The sequence below is a fragment of the Schistosoma mansoni genome, assembly GCF_000237925.1.
Source record: "Schistosoma mansoni, WGS project CABG00000000 data, chromosome 1 unplaced supercontig 0010, strain Puerto Rico, whole genome shotgun sequence".
Taxonomy (NCBI): domain Eukaryota; kingdom Metazoa; phylum Platyhelminthes; class Trematoda; order Strigeidida; family Schistosomatidae; genus Schistosoma; species Schistosoma mansoni.
Window position 1 is genome coordinate 2,122,919 of NW_017385987.1, and position 19,844 is coordinate 2,142,762.

The 19,844-nt window shown below is 33.6% G+C and overlaps 1 protein-coding gene across 1 annotated transcript in view; it reads left to right on the forward strand.

Moving 5' to 3' along the window:
- Smp_201130 (unnamed protein product) overlaps nt 1–19,844 on the forward strand; it is a gene marked incomplete at both ends in the record, with an annotated part of 44,753 nt that overhangs the window by 1,152 nt on the left and 23,757 nt on the right. The window contains one exon of the mRNA XM_018791990.1: nt 5,023–5,113. Within this exon, the coding sequence (XP_018644895.1) occupies nt 5,023–5,113 (91 nt within the window). The remainder of the gene's footprint in view (nt 1–5,022; nt 5,114–19,844) is intronic.

A 19,844-nucleotide genomic window follows, 5' to 3' on the forward strand; every position in this document is an offset into this window, starting at 1 on the left:
AAAAAAACCAATTATTCCTCGGCTATTCAGGCATTTGGAGGATTCTTAAGATTTCAAATTTCTTTTGGGGGGCCCAACCAATGGGTCCACTTATTATGGGAGTCTCGCAACAAACGACCCGCGAAGAAAATTCATAAACTCACAGGGCCTTTTACCTTGTTCAGCAGGATTGATTTCACCCTTATGATGGGGAACAATCACTAACATCAACCGTTTAATGAATTTCTAAAATGGCTCAAATCTACACTGTTTGGGCACCACTTGCAAACTTAAGCAAGCACGACATCGCTCTCTCGGTTTTCGAACTCAGTTTCGAACCCAGGACCTACCAGTCTCGAGCCGAAGCCCTTAACCGATAGACCATGGTGGTCTAGCTTCAATTGACTCACGCTTTCAAACTATGAAAAATACTAAATCTCCACAAAACCCCTTCTGATAATTAATATAAAAATTGTATTTTCACGTTTCGTAACTTGATGCAAGGCACTTCTTCAGAGCAAATAAATAAAATATATTTGTTATTAACTCTCATTCCAATGCTCAGTTTATTGGAAACTATCAGAGTCACTAACAGTTTTATTCTTGTTTTGAAACAGACATATGTAACAACATTTAAGTTGATCTCGAGCTGTACATTAAAATTATCTATCTAGTAATCTGACATGAGTATTTTTTACAAGATATAATCGTCAAACCTTTTGTATAAGATTTGTAGAAACTGAAAGGAATCAGTAGAAATCGCTGTCTCGTTTTAATTGTACACTAATATAGATATATCGTAGTCTTAAATAAGGTTGAAAGCTATATATTTTATTCAACGAACCATTCAGTAAATTTGAAAAGACTAATTTAGATAGTAGATTGAAAAGCTAATTTAATTTTTAATCGTATAGATGGGAGTTATAAAAGGAACCCAGATCATGGCGCTGCTTGAATTAAAGGTCTTCAATTAGATTATATGATAACACTCGACTATAAAAATAGATCTGTATTATTCTTCATAGATTTCACTGACTGAAAACCACTTGTATTTCCAGCTAACTTCACCATGTACATAATGTAACTAAACTTAATCAGTCCATAAACATACTTGTCCCAGATATTATGGTTAACTTTTATAAAGCCTAACTATTGAATGAGGGAAAAAAGTGAATCATTTAAAGTAAGAATTAATTTACTTAATGTTAATATTAAAAAAATGACTTGATGTATAGAGTTTTTGAAGACAGTTTATCTACCCATTTATCAAACTTCATAAGAAAATAAATAATAAATCGACAACCGTCTAGATATTTTATTGAAGTCGATAAATAAGTTTTGCTAAAAGAAATATTTTTTGTTTATTATTTATTTATTTCGGTTTTATTATAGCTTACGTCAAACAATTAGATAAAGTTTATTTTGTTTGATCTTAGAAACCTTTTCAAATTCAAGTTTTGAAGGATTGGATGAATAGAGAAAGTGACTAAATAGTTTAGGTGAAATAGAGAAATTCAGTGAAATCTAAATGGAAAGTTATTACAAGTTGATGCCCTGGTACGGCCGATAGTGGGGAGAGTACGCTCTCCCTCTCCAAATGCTCTCACATGGCCACGCGTATATAGCCTCTACCAGGGAAGTCCTACTCACTACCTTTTCATGGCATTATTATTGTTTACGAAATTGAGATGACAAAAAGCGAATGTCCGGCAATTTAACCAAGTTGGTGGATATGAAGTACCCACCTAGAGGAGTTGGAAAACCCTGATTCCAAACCGACGGTGCATATGGGCTCCAGTATCCTGAGGGAACAAATAGCGTATGAATCAATTGTTGGTCACCAGCTACTATGGGACTGCATCTCCTCAAGATGCTCCACAGCCATGTGGATCAGATCTTCAGGTCAAGGGTTCGGGAAGTGGCCTCTAAGAAAACCACCTGCTTCAGTTTGGGCACCCGGGTAGTATCACAGCCCTCAGACAAATCAAATGAGATTTGTGTGGCGCATATATATCTGGTGCCTTTTTGTACCAATATTTATGTGTTTAAATTAATAAATAATAAAACTTAACAATTATTGATAATAATTAATTCTATCAATTCCTGATTCACCATAAAACATTTGCGTAGAAATCCAGAAAGTATATACTGGATGTAGTTATCGGACTTTATAAATGTTGATCTTATTGTAATTTATGCAAATGTGTGGGAATAAAATTACACCATACATTTACAGCATGTAATCAATAGATAATCAGCTAACCTATAAAAGTACGATGGCATTTTATATTGTTCAGATAAGTTTCAATATATTCTTATTGTGTTCATTGTTATGAAATATAAATTTGTAATTCTAGATCTAGGTTCCTTATCACCAATTAAACGTTGCCAAGGCGTGACTTCAGTTCTGAAGGAACTGATGACCTCCATAGTTTTGTAATCCAAGTCACCTTGTCATATATAGAGAAATTCTCACTGAACAATTCTAGCGATCAGTATTTTACTGTAGAGTTGAAATATTTAAGTTAACGTTGTCCCATTGATCAGCTTCACATTAATTATTAAATGGTAATCAATAAGTTTTTTTCTTAGTAGTTGATAGTATTGCGGCAGAATCATGATGGTTGTCATCTAGTGGCAGTGAATTGTGGGTTTCGTACTTAAAACATCGAATAGATGAAATCAACATTGAAACTAGGATTGGATCTACAATGATATTGATACTTTCCTCTTGATAATGAAATTTCTATTAGATTAGAAGGGGTTTTGTGGAGATTTCAGTATTTTCATAGTTGAAATCATGAGTCCATTGAAGCTAGACCACCATGGAAAACCTGGAAGCATTGGATGGCCGTTTCGTTCTATTATGGGACTCCTCAGCAGTGCACATTTACGATCCCGCACTCGCGAGATTCGAACCCAGGGCCTACCAGTCTCTCGCCAGAGCATTTCTATTACTCAGTAACTGCAAAATAGATCATAAAATTAGTTCAGATTCGATAAAACCTCATATTAACCAGGCAAAGAAGACACTTATAATACGACAAATAATTTGTTGAACAAGATAAATGTTGATATTTGATCACGAGGTTATTGATCAATATTTCGTATAATTATTGTTATATGTTAATAAACTATCTTCATAAAAAAATAAGTACGTTTAATAGAAGGAAAAGAGATTAAGTGTAAAATTTGAACTAAATTATGATCGTCCTCTCGTATTAAACAATCATTCTGATAAGTATCATCCAAAGCAATAGGAAGTGTGATATTCATGATTTACTGACTGAGTTTGTTTTTTTCTATTCCATATCTATTTTCTAGCCAAAAAAAGTTGATGATAATTATATTTGACTTCTTTAAATGAAGAATATTAGATAAAAATTATATTTTGTTACGGGTGAAATTCAGATGAAAGATAAAAAAATATAATAATGAATTTAATAATGAAAATAAAAATTAAAAAAAAAACTCCTATACAGTGAAAACAATATACTTTATATCATAAAGTGGGAAATTTTGATTTTTTTTCTTTTTAGTGAGAGATAAAAATACCATATGAAAGAGCTACCATGATAATCATCTGAAAAAACTATTGGGAAACTTTAAAAATACTAAATAGGTGTTCCATACTAGTTTGAAAGTTATCATCAGTTAACATCTATGACCTTAATACGGAATTAAATTAATGGTAATCAGATTTTTTCATTGGAAATGAAATTTTCATAGAACTGAGCTAGAGACATTGAAGAACTTAACCTGTTAGTGATAGAAGATTATCATTTAAAGTTATCAGCGGTATCTGAATGATTCTTTGCGTGGTATTATTCTATGATTAAAATAATCGACATGAAACCATTCATCTCAAGAACTAAATGACTTATAAGTGATATACGAGACCAATGACAAAATGTTTGGTGAAAATAACCTGATGAACTAAGCTATTTACTTATGCATTATTATAATTATATGATGGTATTTCAGAACAAATTCTCACTCGTGGATAGAAGTAATCATTAGTGATCTGTCAACATTCTGGCCCTCGGTATAGCATCATCAAGTAGGGAATTTCGTACGTTTAACTATAAATTACATTAAACAAGTCTGAACTAGAAAATTAAAATGAATCTATTTCCCAAGTTCTCAAGATTAAATAGTGCACTTTCGTTTTAGATGATTTATTTTAAAAGTTATGAAAAAGATCATTGCCTGTTTATGAAATGCTACAGAATTCTAAATGTTATCATTTACATTATCTAATCAGATTACGAATATTTAGTTTTTTCATGTCGGTAATTAATCATAATTTATTCCAAATGTAATCTGATAATCATAATCTTATACTGTAGTGAACAAAAATTAGCGGGGACAACCAAATGTTCACGAATACAAAATCTCAGAATCTCTTAGTAAAATCTGAGAACCATATAGTAAATACTTCATTTGCAAAATGTCAATCAGTTGTCTCAGACTTGATTGTTCCTTCGTTTTCACATCAATCATTCTCTGTTCTCGTTCTCTCCTCTTCGATCTTCTTGACCTTCTTCCGCCAGACATTTCACTTTCAATCGATGATACATACTACTTTTATCTGTCAACATCAGTAGCATACACACAATACTATTGAGTATATTAACATAAACCTTGAAAAATGCATTCAATATCCCTAGGGACTATAGACCTCAAAATTCCATAAAAATTCACTTAATATTGGTTTGAATCTTGCCATTGATTTTTGGGAGTGCAAATGGTCAGTCTCCAACTGGCATATGTGCATACTGTGCGTATTGCCTCGATATAGCCTTAATTCACAAGCATTATAAGCAAAGATGGATAGTGGCTAGCAGTGGATTCCACTGCATATTTACACATAGCAGAATCAAATCATAATTATACTAAAATATTTATAATAATAGGAAGAAATATAACTATGAAAACCTTGGTAATGATATCTATGAAAAATATATCTTCATTAATTATATTTTGAAGTAATAACTTTTTAAAATTTCACTTTTCAAAATATTTTTTTCCATTTTATTTCAGAAAGGAAAGTTCTTCTGATTTGCTAAGCAGATATAAAGCAAGAAAAATGTTGGGAGTTGGTGAATCGTCTGGTAATGTCGTTTCTTCAAAGGTAAGCATGTTAACTGATATCATAGGCATCAGCAAAACAGAAAGACCTATTAGATACTGTTCATCATGAAGTGGCCTTGTTTAGATAATTGTTGATTCTTTTGCAAAACTATAAACGAGCTTCATCTTATCAAATAGGACCTCAACAATTATTGATCTTAACACAAAATAAGATCAAACCTACATCACTATAGCTGGGTAATTTGCACTTAAGGATGTAACCCTTGGTTCAGGACAACAATAACCATTTTTATCAACTTTGGTATCCCTAAAACTTTAAGACTTCCTAATGTAAGCATACATTTTTACTTCAAGTAAAACAGGTGGTGTTGGTTCTCATAAGTTTAAACAAATCGGAATAAAAATATCTGTAGAATAAAGTGAATTAACTGTTTATCATGTTTCACTTTCAGCTACATACAAGCTAATTACTATAGCTGGTTCGAAATATTGACACGAAACTTATAAGGAATAAATTGTCACCAAACAATATTACAACTTTTTTGAAAGTAAGATTCTAATGAAAATTTTAGATTACCATATCATTAGTATGAAATTAGCTTTATAAAACTGGTAATTTTACAAAGACTTTCCTGTTATCAAACAGGGGGGTTGTGAGTTAGAGTCTTTCAAGGGTAATTTTTAATAATGTGAAAAAATAACTTCTTCAGATGTTAAATCATGACAGATTTCTTGATGTGTTTACTTTAGATAAGTAATCCAGTGATACAGTAATTATGAATTAAAATATCTGAATAACAGTTTATTTGTGCATAAACATAAAACTACTCACCGACCAAACAATTATATTTTTTTACTATAAGAAGAGGTTTTGTGGATATTATAGTAATTTCAATAGTTGAGATCATGAGTAAGTTGAAGCTAGACCACCATGGAAAACCTGGTAGCATTGGATGGCCGTTTCGTCACTAGTGACTGGCTTCAAGCGGCATTTCCCGGAGTTTTAGTGAGAAACAGTGACCAGTAGAGTTGAACCAGGTCTGTTGTGAGATAATAACTCATTGAAGACATTGGTGGATGTGTCGCTCTATTTCGTGGATCGGTTGAAATTAGACATTAACACCATTGGATGCCGGCTCAGTGGTTAAGCGCTTGTGCGCGAGACTGACAGGTCCTTGGTTTGAATCTCGTGAGGCGAGATTGTGAATGCGCACTTCTGATGAGTCCCACAATAGGATGAAACGGCCGTCCAGTGCTTCCAGGTTTTCCATGGTGGCCTAGCTTCAATTGACTCATGATCTCAGCTATTGAAATTACACTTTTTATTTGAGTATCAAATATATGCATACAGGATATTTTCCATTATAATAAACGTTGTTTGTTTTAGGATTTTCTTCATATTCATATTCAATTGAGAAATTGTTTATAAAAAATTGAATTCAGATTATTCATGAAATTTGAAAATTATTACTATGCTTTTCATAGTTATTAAACATAGTTTACTTATTACATACTCGACTAAATCGTACAATATTTTCGTATCGATTGCGTTAATCATTCTGATCGCCCCCAAATGCCCTGGTACGGCCGAGAGTGGGGAGAGTACGCTCTCCCTCTCCAAATGCTCTCACATGGCCACGCGTATATAGCCTCTACCAGGGAAGTCCTACTCACTACCTTCTCGTGGTGGGGTGTTGTTTACGAAATTCAGAGGACCAAAAGCGAATGGCCGGTGCCTTAACCGGGTTGGTGGACACGGATGGTCCACCTAGAGGAGTTGGAAAACCCTGATTCCAAACCAATGGTGCACATGGATGGATGTTTAAATGAAGTGAATAAATTCTGCTTACAATAATGACGCTGAATATGAGTATAGAAGAACAAATCATTAAGATAGCTCATTTTGCATGATCTTCATAAGCTTTATTCATACAAATCCCACCACTTTAGCAGACAGTATCCTATACTATAGGACTTTTTTCTCCACAAACCAATTAAATCAAAAGAAACTAGCATAATGAAGATAGTTTTGGAGTAATCCATTTTCAAATTATCCATTTATTTCATCAAACCACTTATTCAAAATAAGTCAAATTACCATTAGAACTATCTAGATAATAGATTACTTTTACACATAAACCAACTGTTCATCTTGTTGTGCTAACGAGGTATGGCAACTTGGACCGATGCATATATGTACCTGGTCCTACGTTGTAGCTGACTGACTGAACTGTTTAAATTGAATTTCATTGTTTTTCAATACGTATTTAGGAAATACCCTGATCTACATTTATTCACATCATAAAAGTTGAACTCAATCAACGTAGAAAGTAATCATTAATTATTTACATCCTATTTTTATTTCTGTTATAAATTTAAAAATACATTCTAAGCAAATATATATGTGTGAAGATGATTGACTTATGTTGATTGAAAGTAAAATATTTCTTGTTGTTGTTGTTGTTCTCTATGTTTTGTATGAAAAATATTAATTGTAACTTGCTAGTGCGGAAACAATTTTTTCAGTTAATTAGAATTTATTTTTATATGCTTGAACATTAAGCATGACAGTTGTCCCTTAGTGCTTTGTCGACAAAAGATTATGTTTACTGTTGCGTATTCATAAATGGTTATTTATTTAAGAATTATTGTTAAATTTAAAAGAAACCCTTACTAACTCGAAAGTCTAAAGTGTGAATTACGTTATGAAGGAGTTATTCTTTCAAACTCACAGGTTGTTCTCATAAAAGTGAAACAACACCCTAAATAGCCATTTTAATAAATATCGATCTAACTGCCGGATAAAACTAATGATTGTCTGAATTAACTTATTTTCTGTGTGTTATCAAACCAAACACTTTAACATTCATCAGTTTGGTTCATGGAATCACGACATTTGGAAAATCAGTCAAGGAAGGATATGACAAAAGCAATACTAATGAGAAAGAAGCTTATAGTTCTCAACGATGGCCCGGATCAGTACATCAAAACAGATTCACAGTTGGGAACTTTCTAAAGATAGTGAGCTTCCTTGTCTTTAGATTCGCAAAACCCTTCGCTGTATATTAACGCATAATTTTTACTGATGATTTAATTCCAATCATCTGAAGCTAATTATATATGTCCCATAAAAACACGCCATTATAATACGTTCCAAATTGCAGGATGAAAAAAGGAAAAGGTAAAAGCCAGATTTTGGAATGAAATTCTTAATGTAACTTACATGCAATACTCGTTAAATGAAAGGAAAAGAGACCGAAAATGCCTGATATAACGCATAATTGGAACAATGAAAAACTAACATGCTATAAATCCATGAACTTGCATCCTATCTTTTAATAGCAACTCAAAGTTTTTAAAAGAACTTACACCAGCTTTAAGTAAAAATAAATATAAGCAATTCAAGATTGACGTTAACTGTAATGAACCAATAAAGTATGAAAAATGAGCTGAACACGTTTCATTGCGGTTCAATATCTTGATTTTAATATATTTTCGCCATCATGTAACATACCTTGTTTATGTCAAATTAAATGAACATAAGAAAATATTTTCCATACGTTTAAAGTATTAAGCAGCTGATACACAGTCCCTAATTTGTATTAGGGTTCAAACTTTCATTCTTATCAGAATCACTTCTGTGACAGAACATTGAACTCTCCGAAATGTGATCATTATTCATAGAATACTGCAATATCACTTTTAAAGGCGACTGATGGAAAGTCATAAAGTTTGGCCTTAGAACTTGATCCCAGTTACATTATTTGAACTAAATAGATACATTTGTCACCAAATAACCAAAGTTTGATACAATTTTTCCCATGGAGCAAGAACAACAAATGTTTATTGTTCTTGATATATTTCAAACCATCAAAGTAATCGTCATTACTGATAACTGAAAACTACTCACTACTGCACACAATATATAGCTATTTTAAATAAATATAAATATAAACTCATACCATATTACGTGAAAGAATTTTGATCTTGATGTAAAGTGAAATGATGACCTTTAATAAGTTGACCTCTATTTATACAGATCGTTTATTAAATTGTTGTTTTTCAATAGTGTTGAGTCATTTAGTTGAAATGGCTTGAAAACCCAATCGACTTCGAAAAAAATATTTCTCTAAAAAGTTAATGGGTAATAGTATATGTTGTACAGTCAGTTATCACTCACCAAATTCTGTTAATCGTTTCTTGACTAGAAAAATCGAGGATTTCATCTCATTACGTAAATATTTCTTTTTATTTAATCATATACAATTAACTGATAAACAGAATTACATTTGTATAACCTAATTAGTTTAAAAGAAAAAAAAAACTTTTTCCTCTCAGTAAACAAATATGTCCAATAATTAGTTCACTTATGTGAAAAGAAAACATTTATAAATATAATTTGAAAAAGAAAAGACTAGAATTGTTATTATTGCTGTTTACGTTATAACCTGAGAATTCATTGTTACTATGATTCGGAAGGGGAAATAAAACAGTTGGCTGTATGCATTTTTTGTCAGTCAGATTTTTCGCTATAATATATGATGGATAATTATGGGTTGACATAAGACGGTTGGAGATTTTAAATTTTAAAAAAATAATTAAAAATTACACTGATGTAAATTTTTTTTGTTTTCTGATTTCATTTCAATGTTGCTGTTTTTTTTGTTTCTACGGTTTCTAAAGTGAATTCTTCAGGAAAATATTCTGTTTTTTAATCAACTGACCTAAATTATTGAAATTTTTTTCTCATAAATTAAACAAACCACACGTTAAATCAATTAGTGTCTTAATTCAGTTTTGATATTAATTCATTGTGTAAGAAATTTTAAAATTTATTTAACACTAAATGAAATTTAAAATATTTGCGTCATCAGTCAGTCAGTCAGCTACAACGTAAGACCAGGCACACATATGCGTCGGTCCAAGTTGCCATATCTCGTTAGCACAACAAGATGAACACCGGATTCATAGAAATAGTTAATTTAGTGGTGGTAGTATATTAAAGATAGGTTGTATATAAGGATATAGTATAGGAAGGAAGAACGTTATGAAGCAATTTTAATCTCACGGTTTAAGAGAAGATAAAGAGTGTATACACCTACGTCATTGTGATCGATTCTGAGCCATGTCACCCAGAGTATACAACCATTGGTTACGATAGTCACGCGGACCCCAACCAGGTAGTCTGTATCTACCAACATGGCTCAGACTAGAAGTTAGTGACTTCAAGCACTGATGCCACGTTTTGGTTTGGACGCCCCTAACTCTCTTCCAACCATCCCCTACACTAGCCAACATAGCGCGTCGTGGTAATCGGTGTTCAGGCATACGTAACACGTGGCCCAACCATCTCAGTCGATGAAGATTCATGACCTCATCAACTGATTTACCATCATTTCCTAATACCCTGCGTCGAACCTCACTATCACTTACCTGGTGATCCCAGCAGATGCGAGCAATATTTCTAAGACATCTGTGGTCAAATACTAGTAACCTACGAGTATCTTCTACTCTTAATGGCCATATTTCACAGCCGTAAAGTAGAACAGAGCGAATTGCTGCGCAGTATACTCGTCCCTTAATTGATAGACGGATATCTCTTCTTCGCCATAGGTGACGTAAGCTGGCAAAAGCCGAACGAGCCTATTGTATCCGTGCTGATATTTCATCAGACACCATCAACCCATTAGGGCTGATCAGACTTCCAAGATAAGTGAAGTTGTCCACGCGTTCGACTATTTCGCTCCCTATCCTTAGTTCAAGTGTTGACGCAGGCCAGTACTGGAGTAACAATTTACATTTAGATGGGGAGAAACGCATCCCAAACATCCTGGCATTATTACTCAGTTCTAACAGAAGACTCTGCATTTTGCCAGCGTCTTCACCAAACAGGACTATGTCATCTGCGTATTCTAAGTCAATAAGTGGACCTCCTGGTAGGAGATCAATTCCTGAAAATTCAGTCGACGAGAGTGTTATTTCCAGCAATAGGTCTATAATGAAGTTAAACAAAAATGGGGATAGTGGACAGCCTTGACGGACACCACTTGAGGTTGTAAAATCAGATGACAGTTCGCCATAAGCTCTCACTCGACTAATAGTGTTCGAGTAAAGAGTCTTCACAAGGTTTATGTATTTCTGAGGTACACCTTTCAATGACAGACACTGCCACAGAACCACTCGGTCTACAGGGTCAAATGCTGCTTTCAAATCAAGAAAAACTATCATTGTCAGACGCCGATAAACATGTCTGTGCTCCAAAACCTGACGAATAGTGAATATGTGGTCATAACAAAGGATTACACCTATGGTATATGTTATGAAATTAAACAGAACTTGTTCAATGAAGGTCCCCAATCTCTAGTTTAAGTGTATTCATAAACTGAGCTCGAATCTACCGATTACTTTAATATCTAACCAGGTGAACGTGAAACATGTTTTTTCTACACTTCATTCTCTGTGTCTTTTATTGAATGTGTTGAGGTGATCCTAAAACTTTCTCGCAATAGACAAGAAAGGCTGAGGAAACATTAGGAAGCGTTTTATCCAATCAGCGTTTGACTAAAAGTTTGGCTAGAAACATCGCGAAAATGAAAAGTCACATGTAGAGTTTCTAATTGACTGATTACTACACTGCTACCATGCTTAGTAGCATTCCGGAATTTTCAGGAAAACCCAAGGACTTCTAAAATACTATGAAAACCTTATATTTTCCGTACATAAATGAACCTTTGGAGCAAAGTGCTTCTCGTATATTTTGCGCCTTTTCTCTCGTGTTTAAGTCTCTGTGTAGATTTAGCTTGGGGTTTACGAGAGTAGCTTGGGATCCGAGTATAGCGTTCAATTTGCGAGACTTATCAGAATGACACATTGGGTAAGAATGCCATTATTTGCATTTTAAATCCTCGTAGTGTCACTAATTAAGCCAACGAATACTTTGTGATTATACAACTTATAAATCTATAAAGGTCAACCCAATCTATATTGTTTAGATACGGAACTGACATTCATAAATGTAATATCTATGATATAATCATGAATGAGTTAGTATAACCATAACCAAGCATCCATTTAATAGTCTTTATGTTGTGTTATCGTTTCAATGGTGATTAATTTTTAAACATGTGTTACTTATATTTGATAATTTCATTGAATCACGTTTTTCTAATATTTATAAAATTCATATACTTCTTTTTTTTATTGTATATACTTATTGAAAATTTCCCTAGGTTAACAAATGTAAATTATAATTGAAATCATAATCTATGAAAAACAGTTAAGTCGCTCCCTTTCTTATATTGTAAAATGAAAGTTTGTAGTGAACAAAAACACGAATGGGGACAATTGAATATATTTAAGCACAAATTACAGACTATCTCAGTAAAATCTGACAATCATACAGTGAACAGTTAATTTTCAAAATAACAATCAATTGTTTCGATCTTAACTGTTCCTTCTGCAAATATCAATCCGTTTTCTCTGATTTCCTTGTTCATGGATTTTCGTACCGATTGCCCTTCATTCCTGTTCTTTCCTTATCGAGCTTCTGCCAAAATACATTCTATATCCGACTGTCACCATATACTACTTATGTGGATATAGCTAGACCATACCACAGGATAAGAAAACTTTGATAAATTCAAAGTTTTCATGTAAATGTTTTAAAAGATTAACAAAACTTAGATGTATATCATTTAATTGTTTTAAATTACTTAATATTACATAAGAGCTATTCCATTTGATTTTATCTATCAGATAAGTTAATAATACTATAAACTTGTTTGATTTTATCTCTTACTGACAAAGTGATTCATTTCTAATTTATCTTTAGTTATGTTAGTAACATTAAGCAAGAAAATAAGCTGTTTTTTTATTAGATGTTTATAAAAAAAAGCCGTTTTAAAGAATATATATATTAAGCTGCAGCTGTTTATTCGCTGAACATCTTTTGATTTTCTGTATAGAATCTATTTCCATGTTCATATTTACAATATACTTAGCATAAGGTGATTAATTCTATCTTCTCCATTATTCAAGCGCATAGAAATGGCAGACCTATAAATATACATAATGCAGAAGTAAGACAATACAAAAGCAGATAAGAATCTATGGTAGAAAAATAACTGGCCGAGTAATTGAATATTTTAGGCTGTAAAATTAACAAATAGCCAAAAAACGACGTTAGGAACTGGTGGAATTTATTACAGATGTGATTAAGGTTTATAGTCTTTCCATTTAATAATCATGTAAATGAAATAATGTATACGGTGAGTATTATAATCATGTCTGTGTATCCTAGCGTATTCTGAAATATCGAAATGCAAGTCAGGTGATTACTTTAATTAACCACTTTTTCTCTTTTTAGTAATATTCTGTTCATATAGTTGAGTAGTATACATTTTATAACATTTCTAAAGAATTGTTGTTTGTGAAACTATACTATCCATACATGATGACCGTTCCCACATTATGATCTCTTGGATAATTTAAAGTACTAAAGATAAAACACTCATTTTTTCCCAGTACAAACAATCAAAAATGCAATGTAACTTAAATTTGTATAATAATAATGATAAAGGCATATGAGCGGATATATGAATTTTGATTAATTAGAAAGAAAGGCTCATAAATTATTACGAAAAAAACAACATTTCTTGATTAATGTTTGTTAAATTTATCTATACATGAACTGAATAAATACGAAATTCATTCAAAGAATCCGGTTAAAGTTATCTATTAATTTAATTACTTAAAATAACTCATAGTGTCATTGAATAAGAAAAAAAAGAGAATTCAGCGAAGAAAATTTTCTTTTCGACGAAATTATTTTTTTTCCTCACCCCTTGATCAGTACGTAACCTCATTTGTTATTTATTGTTGAATCAATTTATGATGCAATCTTTCCTAGCCTCTTATAGACATATATTTTTCATATAACTATATATACGAATGTACAGCTTAAATAAATGATTTCATCGAAAAGAGAAGTTTCCTCGCTGAATTCTCATTTTTCTTAGTTTAATTACAATAATCAATCATACCCGAAAAATTTCAGAATATAATTTTATTATTTAAAATATTGTCATTCACTCATGGTGGCTGATTTGATTGATAATTCAAATAATTACGTTATTCTAATGAATACTTCTCAGTAACCTTATTCTTCACTCATAAACAATATAAAAAATGTGCCCTAATGTGTGATTAATGTAGATGGATGTTTGCAAAGCTTTTCATCAACACTCAACAACTTTAAATCAATTATGTTACTCTAATACCATCGTAATTAAAAGGTTTAAACTAAATTTATGTGTTTAGAAGGGAACAGTAGTAAATCGCGTATCGCATATTGCCCCCAAATGCCCTGGTACGGCCGAGTGTGGGGAGAGTCCGCTCTCCCTCTCACAATGCTCTCACATGGCCACACGTATATAGCCTCTATTAGGGAAGTCCTACTCACTACCTTCTCGTGGCATTACTGTTGTTTAGGAAATTAAGAGGACGAGAAGCGAATTTCCGACGCTTTAACCGGGTTGGTGGACATGGAGGGTCCACCTAGAGGAGTTGGAAAACCCTGATTCCAAACCAATGGTGCACATGAGCTCCAGTATCCTAAGGGAACAAATGGCGTATAGATCTGCTGAGGATTAATTCCTCTATATCTGACTCCAATAAATAAATAGTATCCCGATAACTGAATATTTAAGGCAGGCTAAATCTCCTAGTAGAATTATGGGTTTACTCGATATTATTCAAAAGCCTGAACACCAGTTATGGAGATAGTTTGTTGTTGAAGCTCGGTAAAAATCCGCAAGCGTACAGATAGCAAGCACACCGGGAAAACAAGTGAGTGTGTGTCAATTAGTGTTAAAAATCCACATATATTTATGAGTGTCAATGGGTTGTGGATAAACTATTGATTGTCTTTGCTTACAATCAATGAGAGAACAGATCAAAGATTGATGTGCAGACACATGCGCTCAATCAGACTCACACATAAATTTACAGTGGATTAAATGTTAAGATTACAGAGAGCACACAAATAATACAGTAGTTGAATGGGCTTGCTACAGATCAATCTTAGGTCACCGGCTACCATGGAACTGCATCTCCTTACGTTGCTCCACTGCCTTGTGGATCAGACCTGTAAGTCAAAGGCTGTGGGTGTTGCTTCCTAAGAAAACCACTTGCTTCGGTTTGGGCGCGCGGGCAGTATCACAGCCCTAATACAAATCAAAAGAGATTTGTGTGGCGCGTATGCATTTGGTGCCCCTTTGTACCAATAATAATGTGTTTAAATAAAATAAAAATCGCTTATTACCATGGCGAATTCTATTTCTCATCATTCACTTATATAATATAATATTTCATATTCGTAATAACAAATCCATTTTTTTCATTTTCACGTCCCGTCAAGCTTCACTTGTTTTATTATGTTACTCTATCGAATTTTCGGTTGTTATTACGTAACTTTAACATCAATATTCATTCTCTAGAAATGTATTTCCACGTATTTAAGAATTTCTCTTCTGGAATTTTTACACTTAATGACATAAATATTTATCCATTTTAACAATTTCTAATACTTCCAAACTTGTTATCGTTATTCTACTAATCTTCACTACTATTATATAAAGTGTATACATTAATACAAATAATTATCATAATCACTGCTAGCCACTAACCATCTTTGCTTATAATGCTTGTGAATTAAGGTAATATCGAGGCAATACGCACAGTATGCACATATGCCAACTAAAGACTGACCAGTTGCAGTCCTAAACATCAATGGGAAGATTCAAACAAACAATACTAAGTGAATTATCATAATCGTTTCTACATTGTGAGAAGTTGATGAAAATCCATGAAATAAATGAATTTGACTTATTTGGTTACGTTTGTTGTCTTTACTTTGTTCAAATTAAAGTGAATTTATTTGACAATATTATATAATTAAATGAGTCTTTTGTAATCAGAAAGATAAAAATGAGTTCATAGAAGTTTACTTAACATCAATGATAGTGTATGTTTAAATGAGAAGCAACTTTGCATCTAGTTGGACATTACCTTTAAATATTTAATGAATTCATTTATGTTAACCTATTCACAATCAGCTAGAACTAAGAATTCGTTATTCTTTTATTAGATAACACCTTCATTTTATGGTTAAAATCATGAGTCAATTGAAGCTAGACCGCCAGGAAAAACCTGCAAGCACTGGACGACCGTTTCGTCCTATCCACTATCTCGCCTCACGATATCCGAACACAGGACCTATCAGTCTCACGCGTGAGCGCCTAATCAATAGACCACTGATCAGGCATCCAACGTGTTAATGTCCAACTTCAACCGATCCATGAATTTGAACAACCGTCCACCATTGTCTTCAGAGAGTTACTATCTCACGACAGACCTGGTTGAACTCCACTTGTCACTGTTTCTCACTAGAACTCCAGTAAATATCCCTTGAAGCCAGTCACTAGTGAGCATATGATTATTATCAGAAGGGTTTTTTTGTAAATTACAAATTTTACAAATATTTTAATTATTTTTTGTATATATACTTAGAAAATTGAGTGATGAAGTAAAAACATAACAAACAATTATTAAACTTTTTTTATCCCATTCGTGAAATATTATGAACATCTTTAGATCACGAGCATATGGGAAAATAAAAATATTTCCTCCCCCCCCCAAAAAAAAAACTTTATTTATTGTAGTTAACAGGATATAAATGAACTCTTTGATTTGTACAAAAAAAATTACATGCATGATTTATTATGAAAACAAAATAACACATGAACAAATCAAAGAAAAAAAAATAAGGTAGGTTAATGAATCCAACTATTTGTTGAAGCATAGAGTAGAAATTTAAGTTTATAAGTACAAATGATGTTTGTTTAGTTATATATATTGAGCTAATCAAACAATCTTTTTGTTTATCCATAAAAGTTTAGTACAACTTAGGAGAAGAAAAAAAACGTATATTTATATAACGGTCTACAACAAGACTACAAAACTTTAAAGAAGTTAATTTAAAAACGCCCTAAATAATTTATATCCCCAAGGAGAAAACGCAAAATTTTTGTCTTTCACTTCCCAGTAATAATAATGATAATAATAATAGTAATAAATGAATCCAGGATTCAGATAGCTAGCTGTCAACACAATCACAATTATTATGATTTAAATCTAGCGCTGCTGAAAAGCTTTATGTAACAGATATCTATAAATGAATGTCAATTATTGCAGACATTTATCATTGAATGAAGTAGTGCAAGGGGTTGCCAATCTCTTTATTAAGATGAAATAGATATATCTTGTCCTAGTTTAGAACTTGAGTAAAATTTATATTATCATCGGTAAAGGTTTTGCTTATCCCGTTGTCGATATAAAGGACTGAAGTCTGACCAACCTTTACTGGTATATTTCCATTCTGCATAGAATTCCTTGAAATAGCAATTTTGTCACAAGCTTTTAGAACAGGCGAATGGTGCATAGTAGTGGAGTTCAAGACATGCATTCTGTTATGTCTAGGATTTGTCTTTCGAGTAAGAATAGTGTTTGAAGTTAAAGGTACTGTGTTTAGGTCCCAGTGTGAAAATAACACTGGGATGACATCACATCTAGCCGGTGAGTCCCATAGAGCATGAAACACACGTCCTAGATTCCAGTGCTAGCTATATTCCATCTATCTTAAAAACACGAGCGAAAGTTCCTAGTGCTATCTTAGATGTTCAAGCTAACTTGATCGAGTGATGTGATTAGTGAAAACAACTCTGTGCAAGACTAATGCGTCTCATTTAGCATTAACTCTGTAAACAAAACATCTGACATAAAATCGAAATGGTTTATAATGTCAACCTATTTAGCCTAGTGGATACATCGTCGAAATGAATGATAAAATTATATCATCGGTCCATAGCACGATATTAGCTACTACTACATGTATGATTACTATAAATTTAAAGACTTTATTTATATTTTGGGCTGATGTATTTTATTATGTTAACATAATGGAAAAACAGTGATCTAATCTCCAAGGTACATAATTAAATGAGAAGCGAAGAAATACTAAGGATAACTTTTTCCTGTGGTATTATCGACATTAAAATTAAACATTTCCTTACAGTGCTAAAACTATTGTATAAAATAGTACTTACTTACGCCTAATACTCCCAATGGAGCATATGCCGCCGACCATCATTCTCCAAGCCACTATGTCCTGGGCCTTCTTTTTTAGTTCTATCCAATTTTTGTTCATTCTTCTCATGTCTGTCTCCACTTCTCGGCGTACTGTGTTCTTTGGTTTTTCTCTTTGCCTTTTGCCTTCAAGACTCCGTGTGAGGTCTTGCCTTGTGACGCAGCTGGGTGCTTTCCTAAATGTGTGACCTATCCACGTCCAGTGCTTCTTCCTGATTTCTTCCTCCGCTGGAATCTGGTTTGTTTTCTCCCACAGTAGAATGTTTTTGATAGTGTCCGGCCAACTGATCTGAAGTATTTTGCGTGGACAGCTGTTAATAAACACTTGTATCTTCTGGATGATGTCTTTCGTAGTTCGCCACGTGTCTGCCCCACACAGTAGAACTATCTTGACATTTGTATTGAAAATTCTGACTTTGGTGTTGGTTGACGATTGTTTTGAGTTCAAGATGTTCTTCAGTTGTAAATATCCTGCTCTCGCTTTGCCGATCCGCGCCTTCACATCTGCATCAGATCCACTGTGTTCATCAATGATGCTGCCCAGATATGTGAAGGTTTTCACATCCTCTAGAGTTTCGCCGTCAAGTGTAATTCGATTGGTGCATACTGTGCTGTATCGAAGAATCTTGCTTTTCTCTTTGTTTATATTGAGACCTACTTCTGCTGAGGCTGCTGCCACACTGATCGTCTTCTCCTGCATTTGTTGTTGCGTGTGTGATAGAAGAGCCAGATCATCTGCGAAGTTTCAATCGTCCAGCTGCATCTTAGCTGTCCATTGTATCCTGCGCTTCCCTCCAAATGTTGACGTCTTCAGGATCCAGTCGATCACTAGGAGAGAGAGAAAGGCTTGGAGTAAGCAACCTTGTCTGACACCGGTCTTCATTTAGGACGAGTCTGTCAACTGTCCTACATGCATGATTTGACAATTTAATCCATCATAAAAATTCTGTATGATGTTGACCACCTTTTCAGGCACTCTGTAGTGTCGAGGGAGCGTCCATATTGTTTCCTGTCCACGCCATCAAATGCTTTTTCGTAGTCAGTGAACCCAGCCTGTTGGCCTCGAAGTCGGGCGTCTACAGAGTCCTTCATTCTGTTTAACAATACCCTGTTGAAGACTTTTCCTGGTATTGAGAGAAGAGTGATGCCCCTGTAGTTGTCGCACTTGCTGAGATCGCCTTTCTTTGGTAACTTGATCAGAAGTCCTTTTTCCAGTCTATTGGTACTTGTTCTTCATCCCAAATCTTACTGAAGAGGATGGGGAGTATCTTTGCAGTTGCTGCTACATGTGCTTCCAGTGCCTCTGCTGGATTGTTGTCTGGTCCCGCTGCTTTGCCGCTCTTGATTTGTCTGATGACCATGCTGATCTCTTCAACTGTTGTTGGGCCAACATCGATTGGGAGGTCTGTGGGTGCTGCTTCGATGTTGGGTGGGTTCAGTGGAGCTGGTCGATTCAAGAGTTCTTTGAAGTGTTTTACCCACCTGTTCCGTCGTTCTTTAATGTTGGTGATTAGTTTGCCTTCCTTGATTTACACTGGTCTTTCTGGCTTACGGTAATTTCCAGCAAG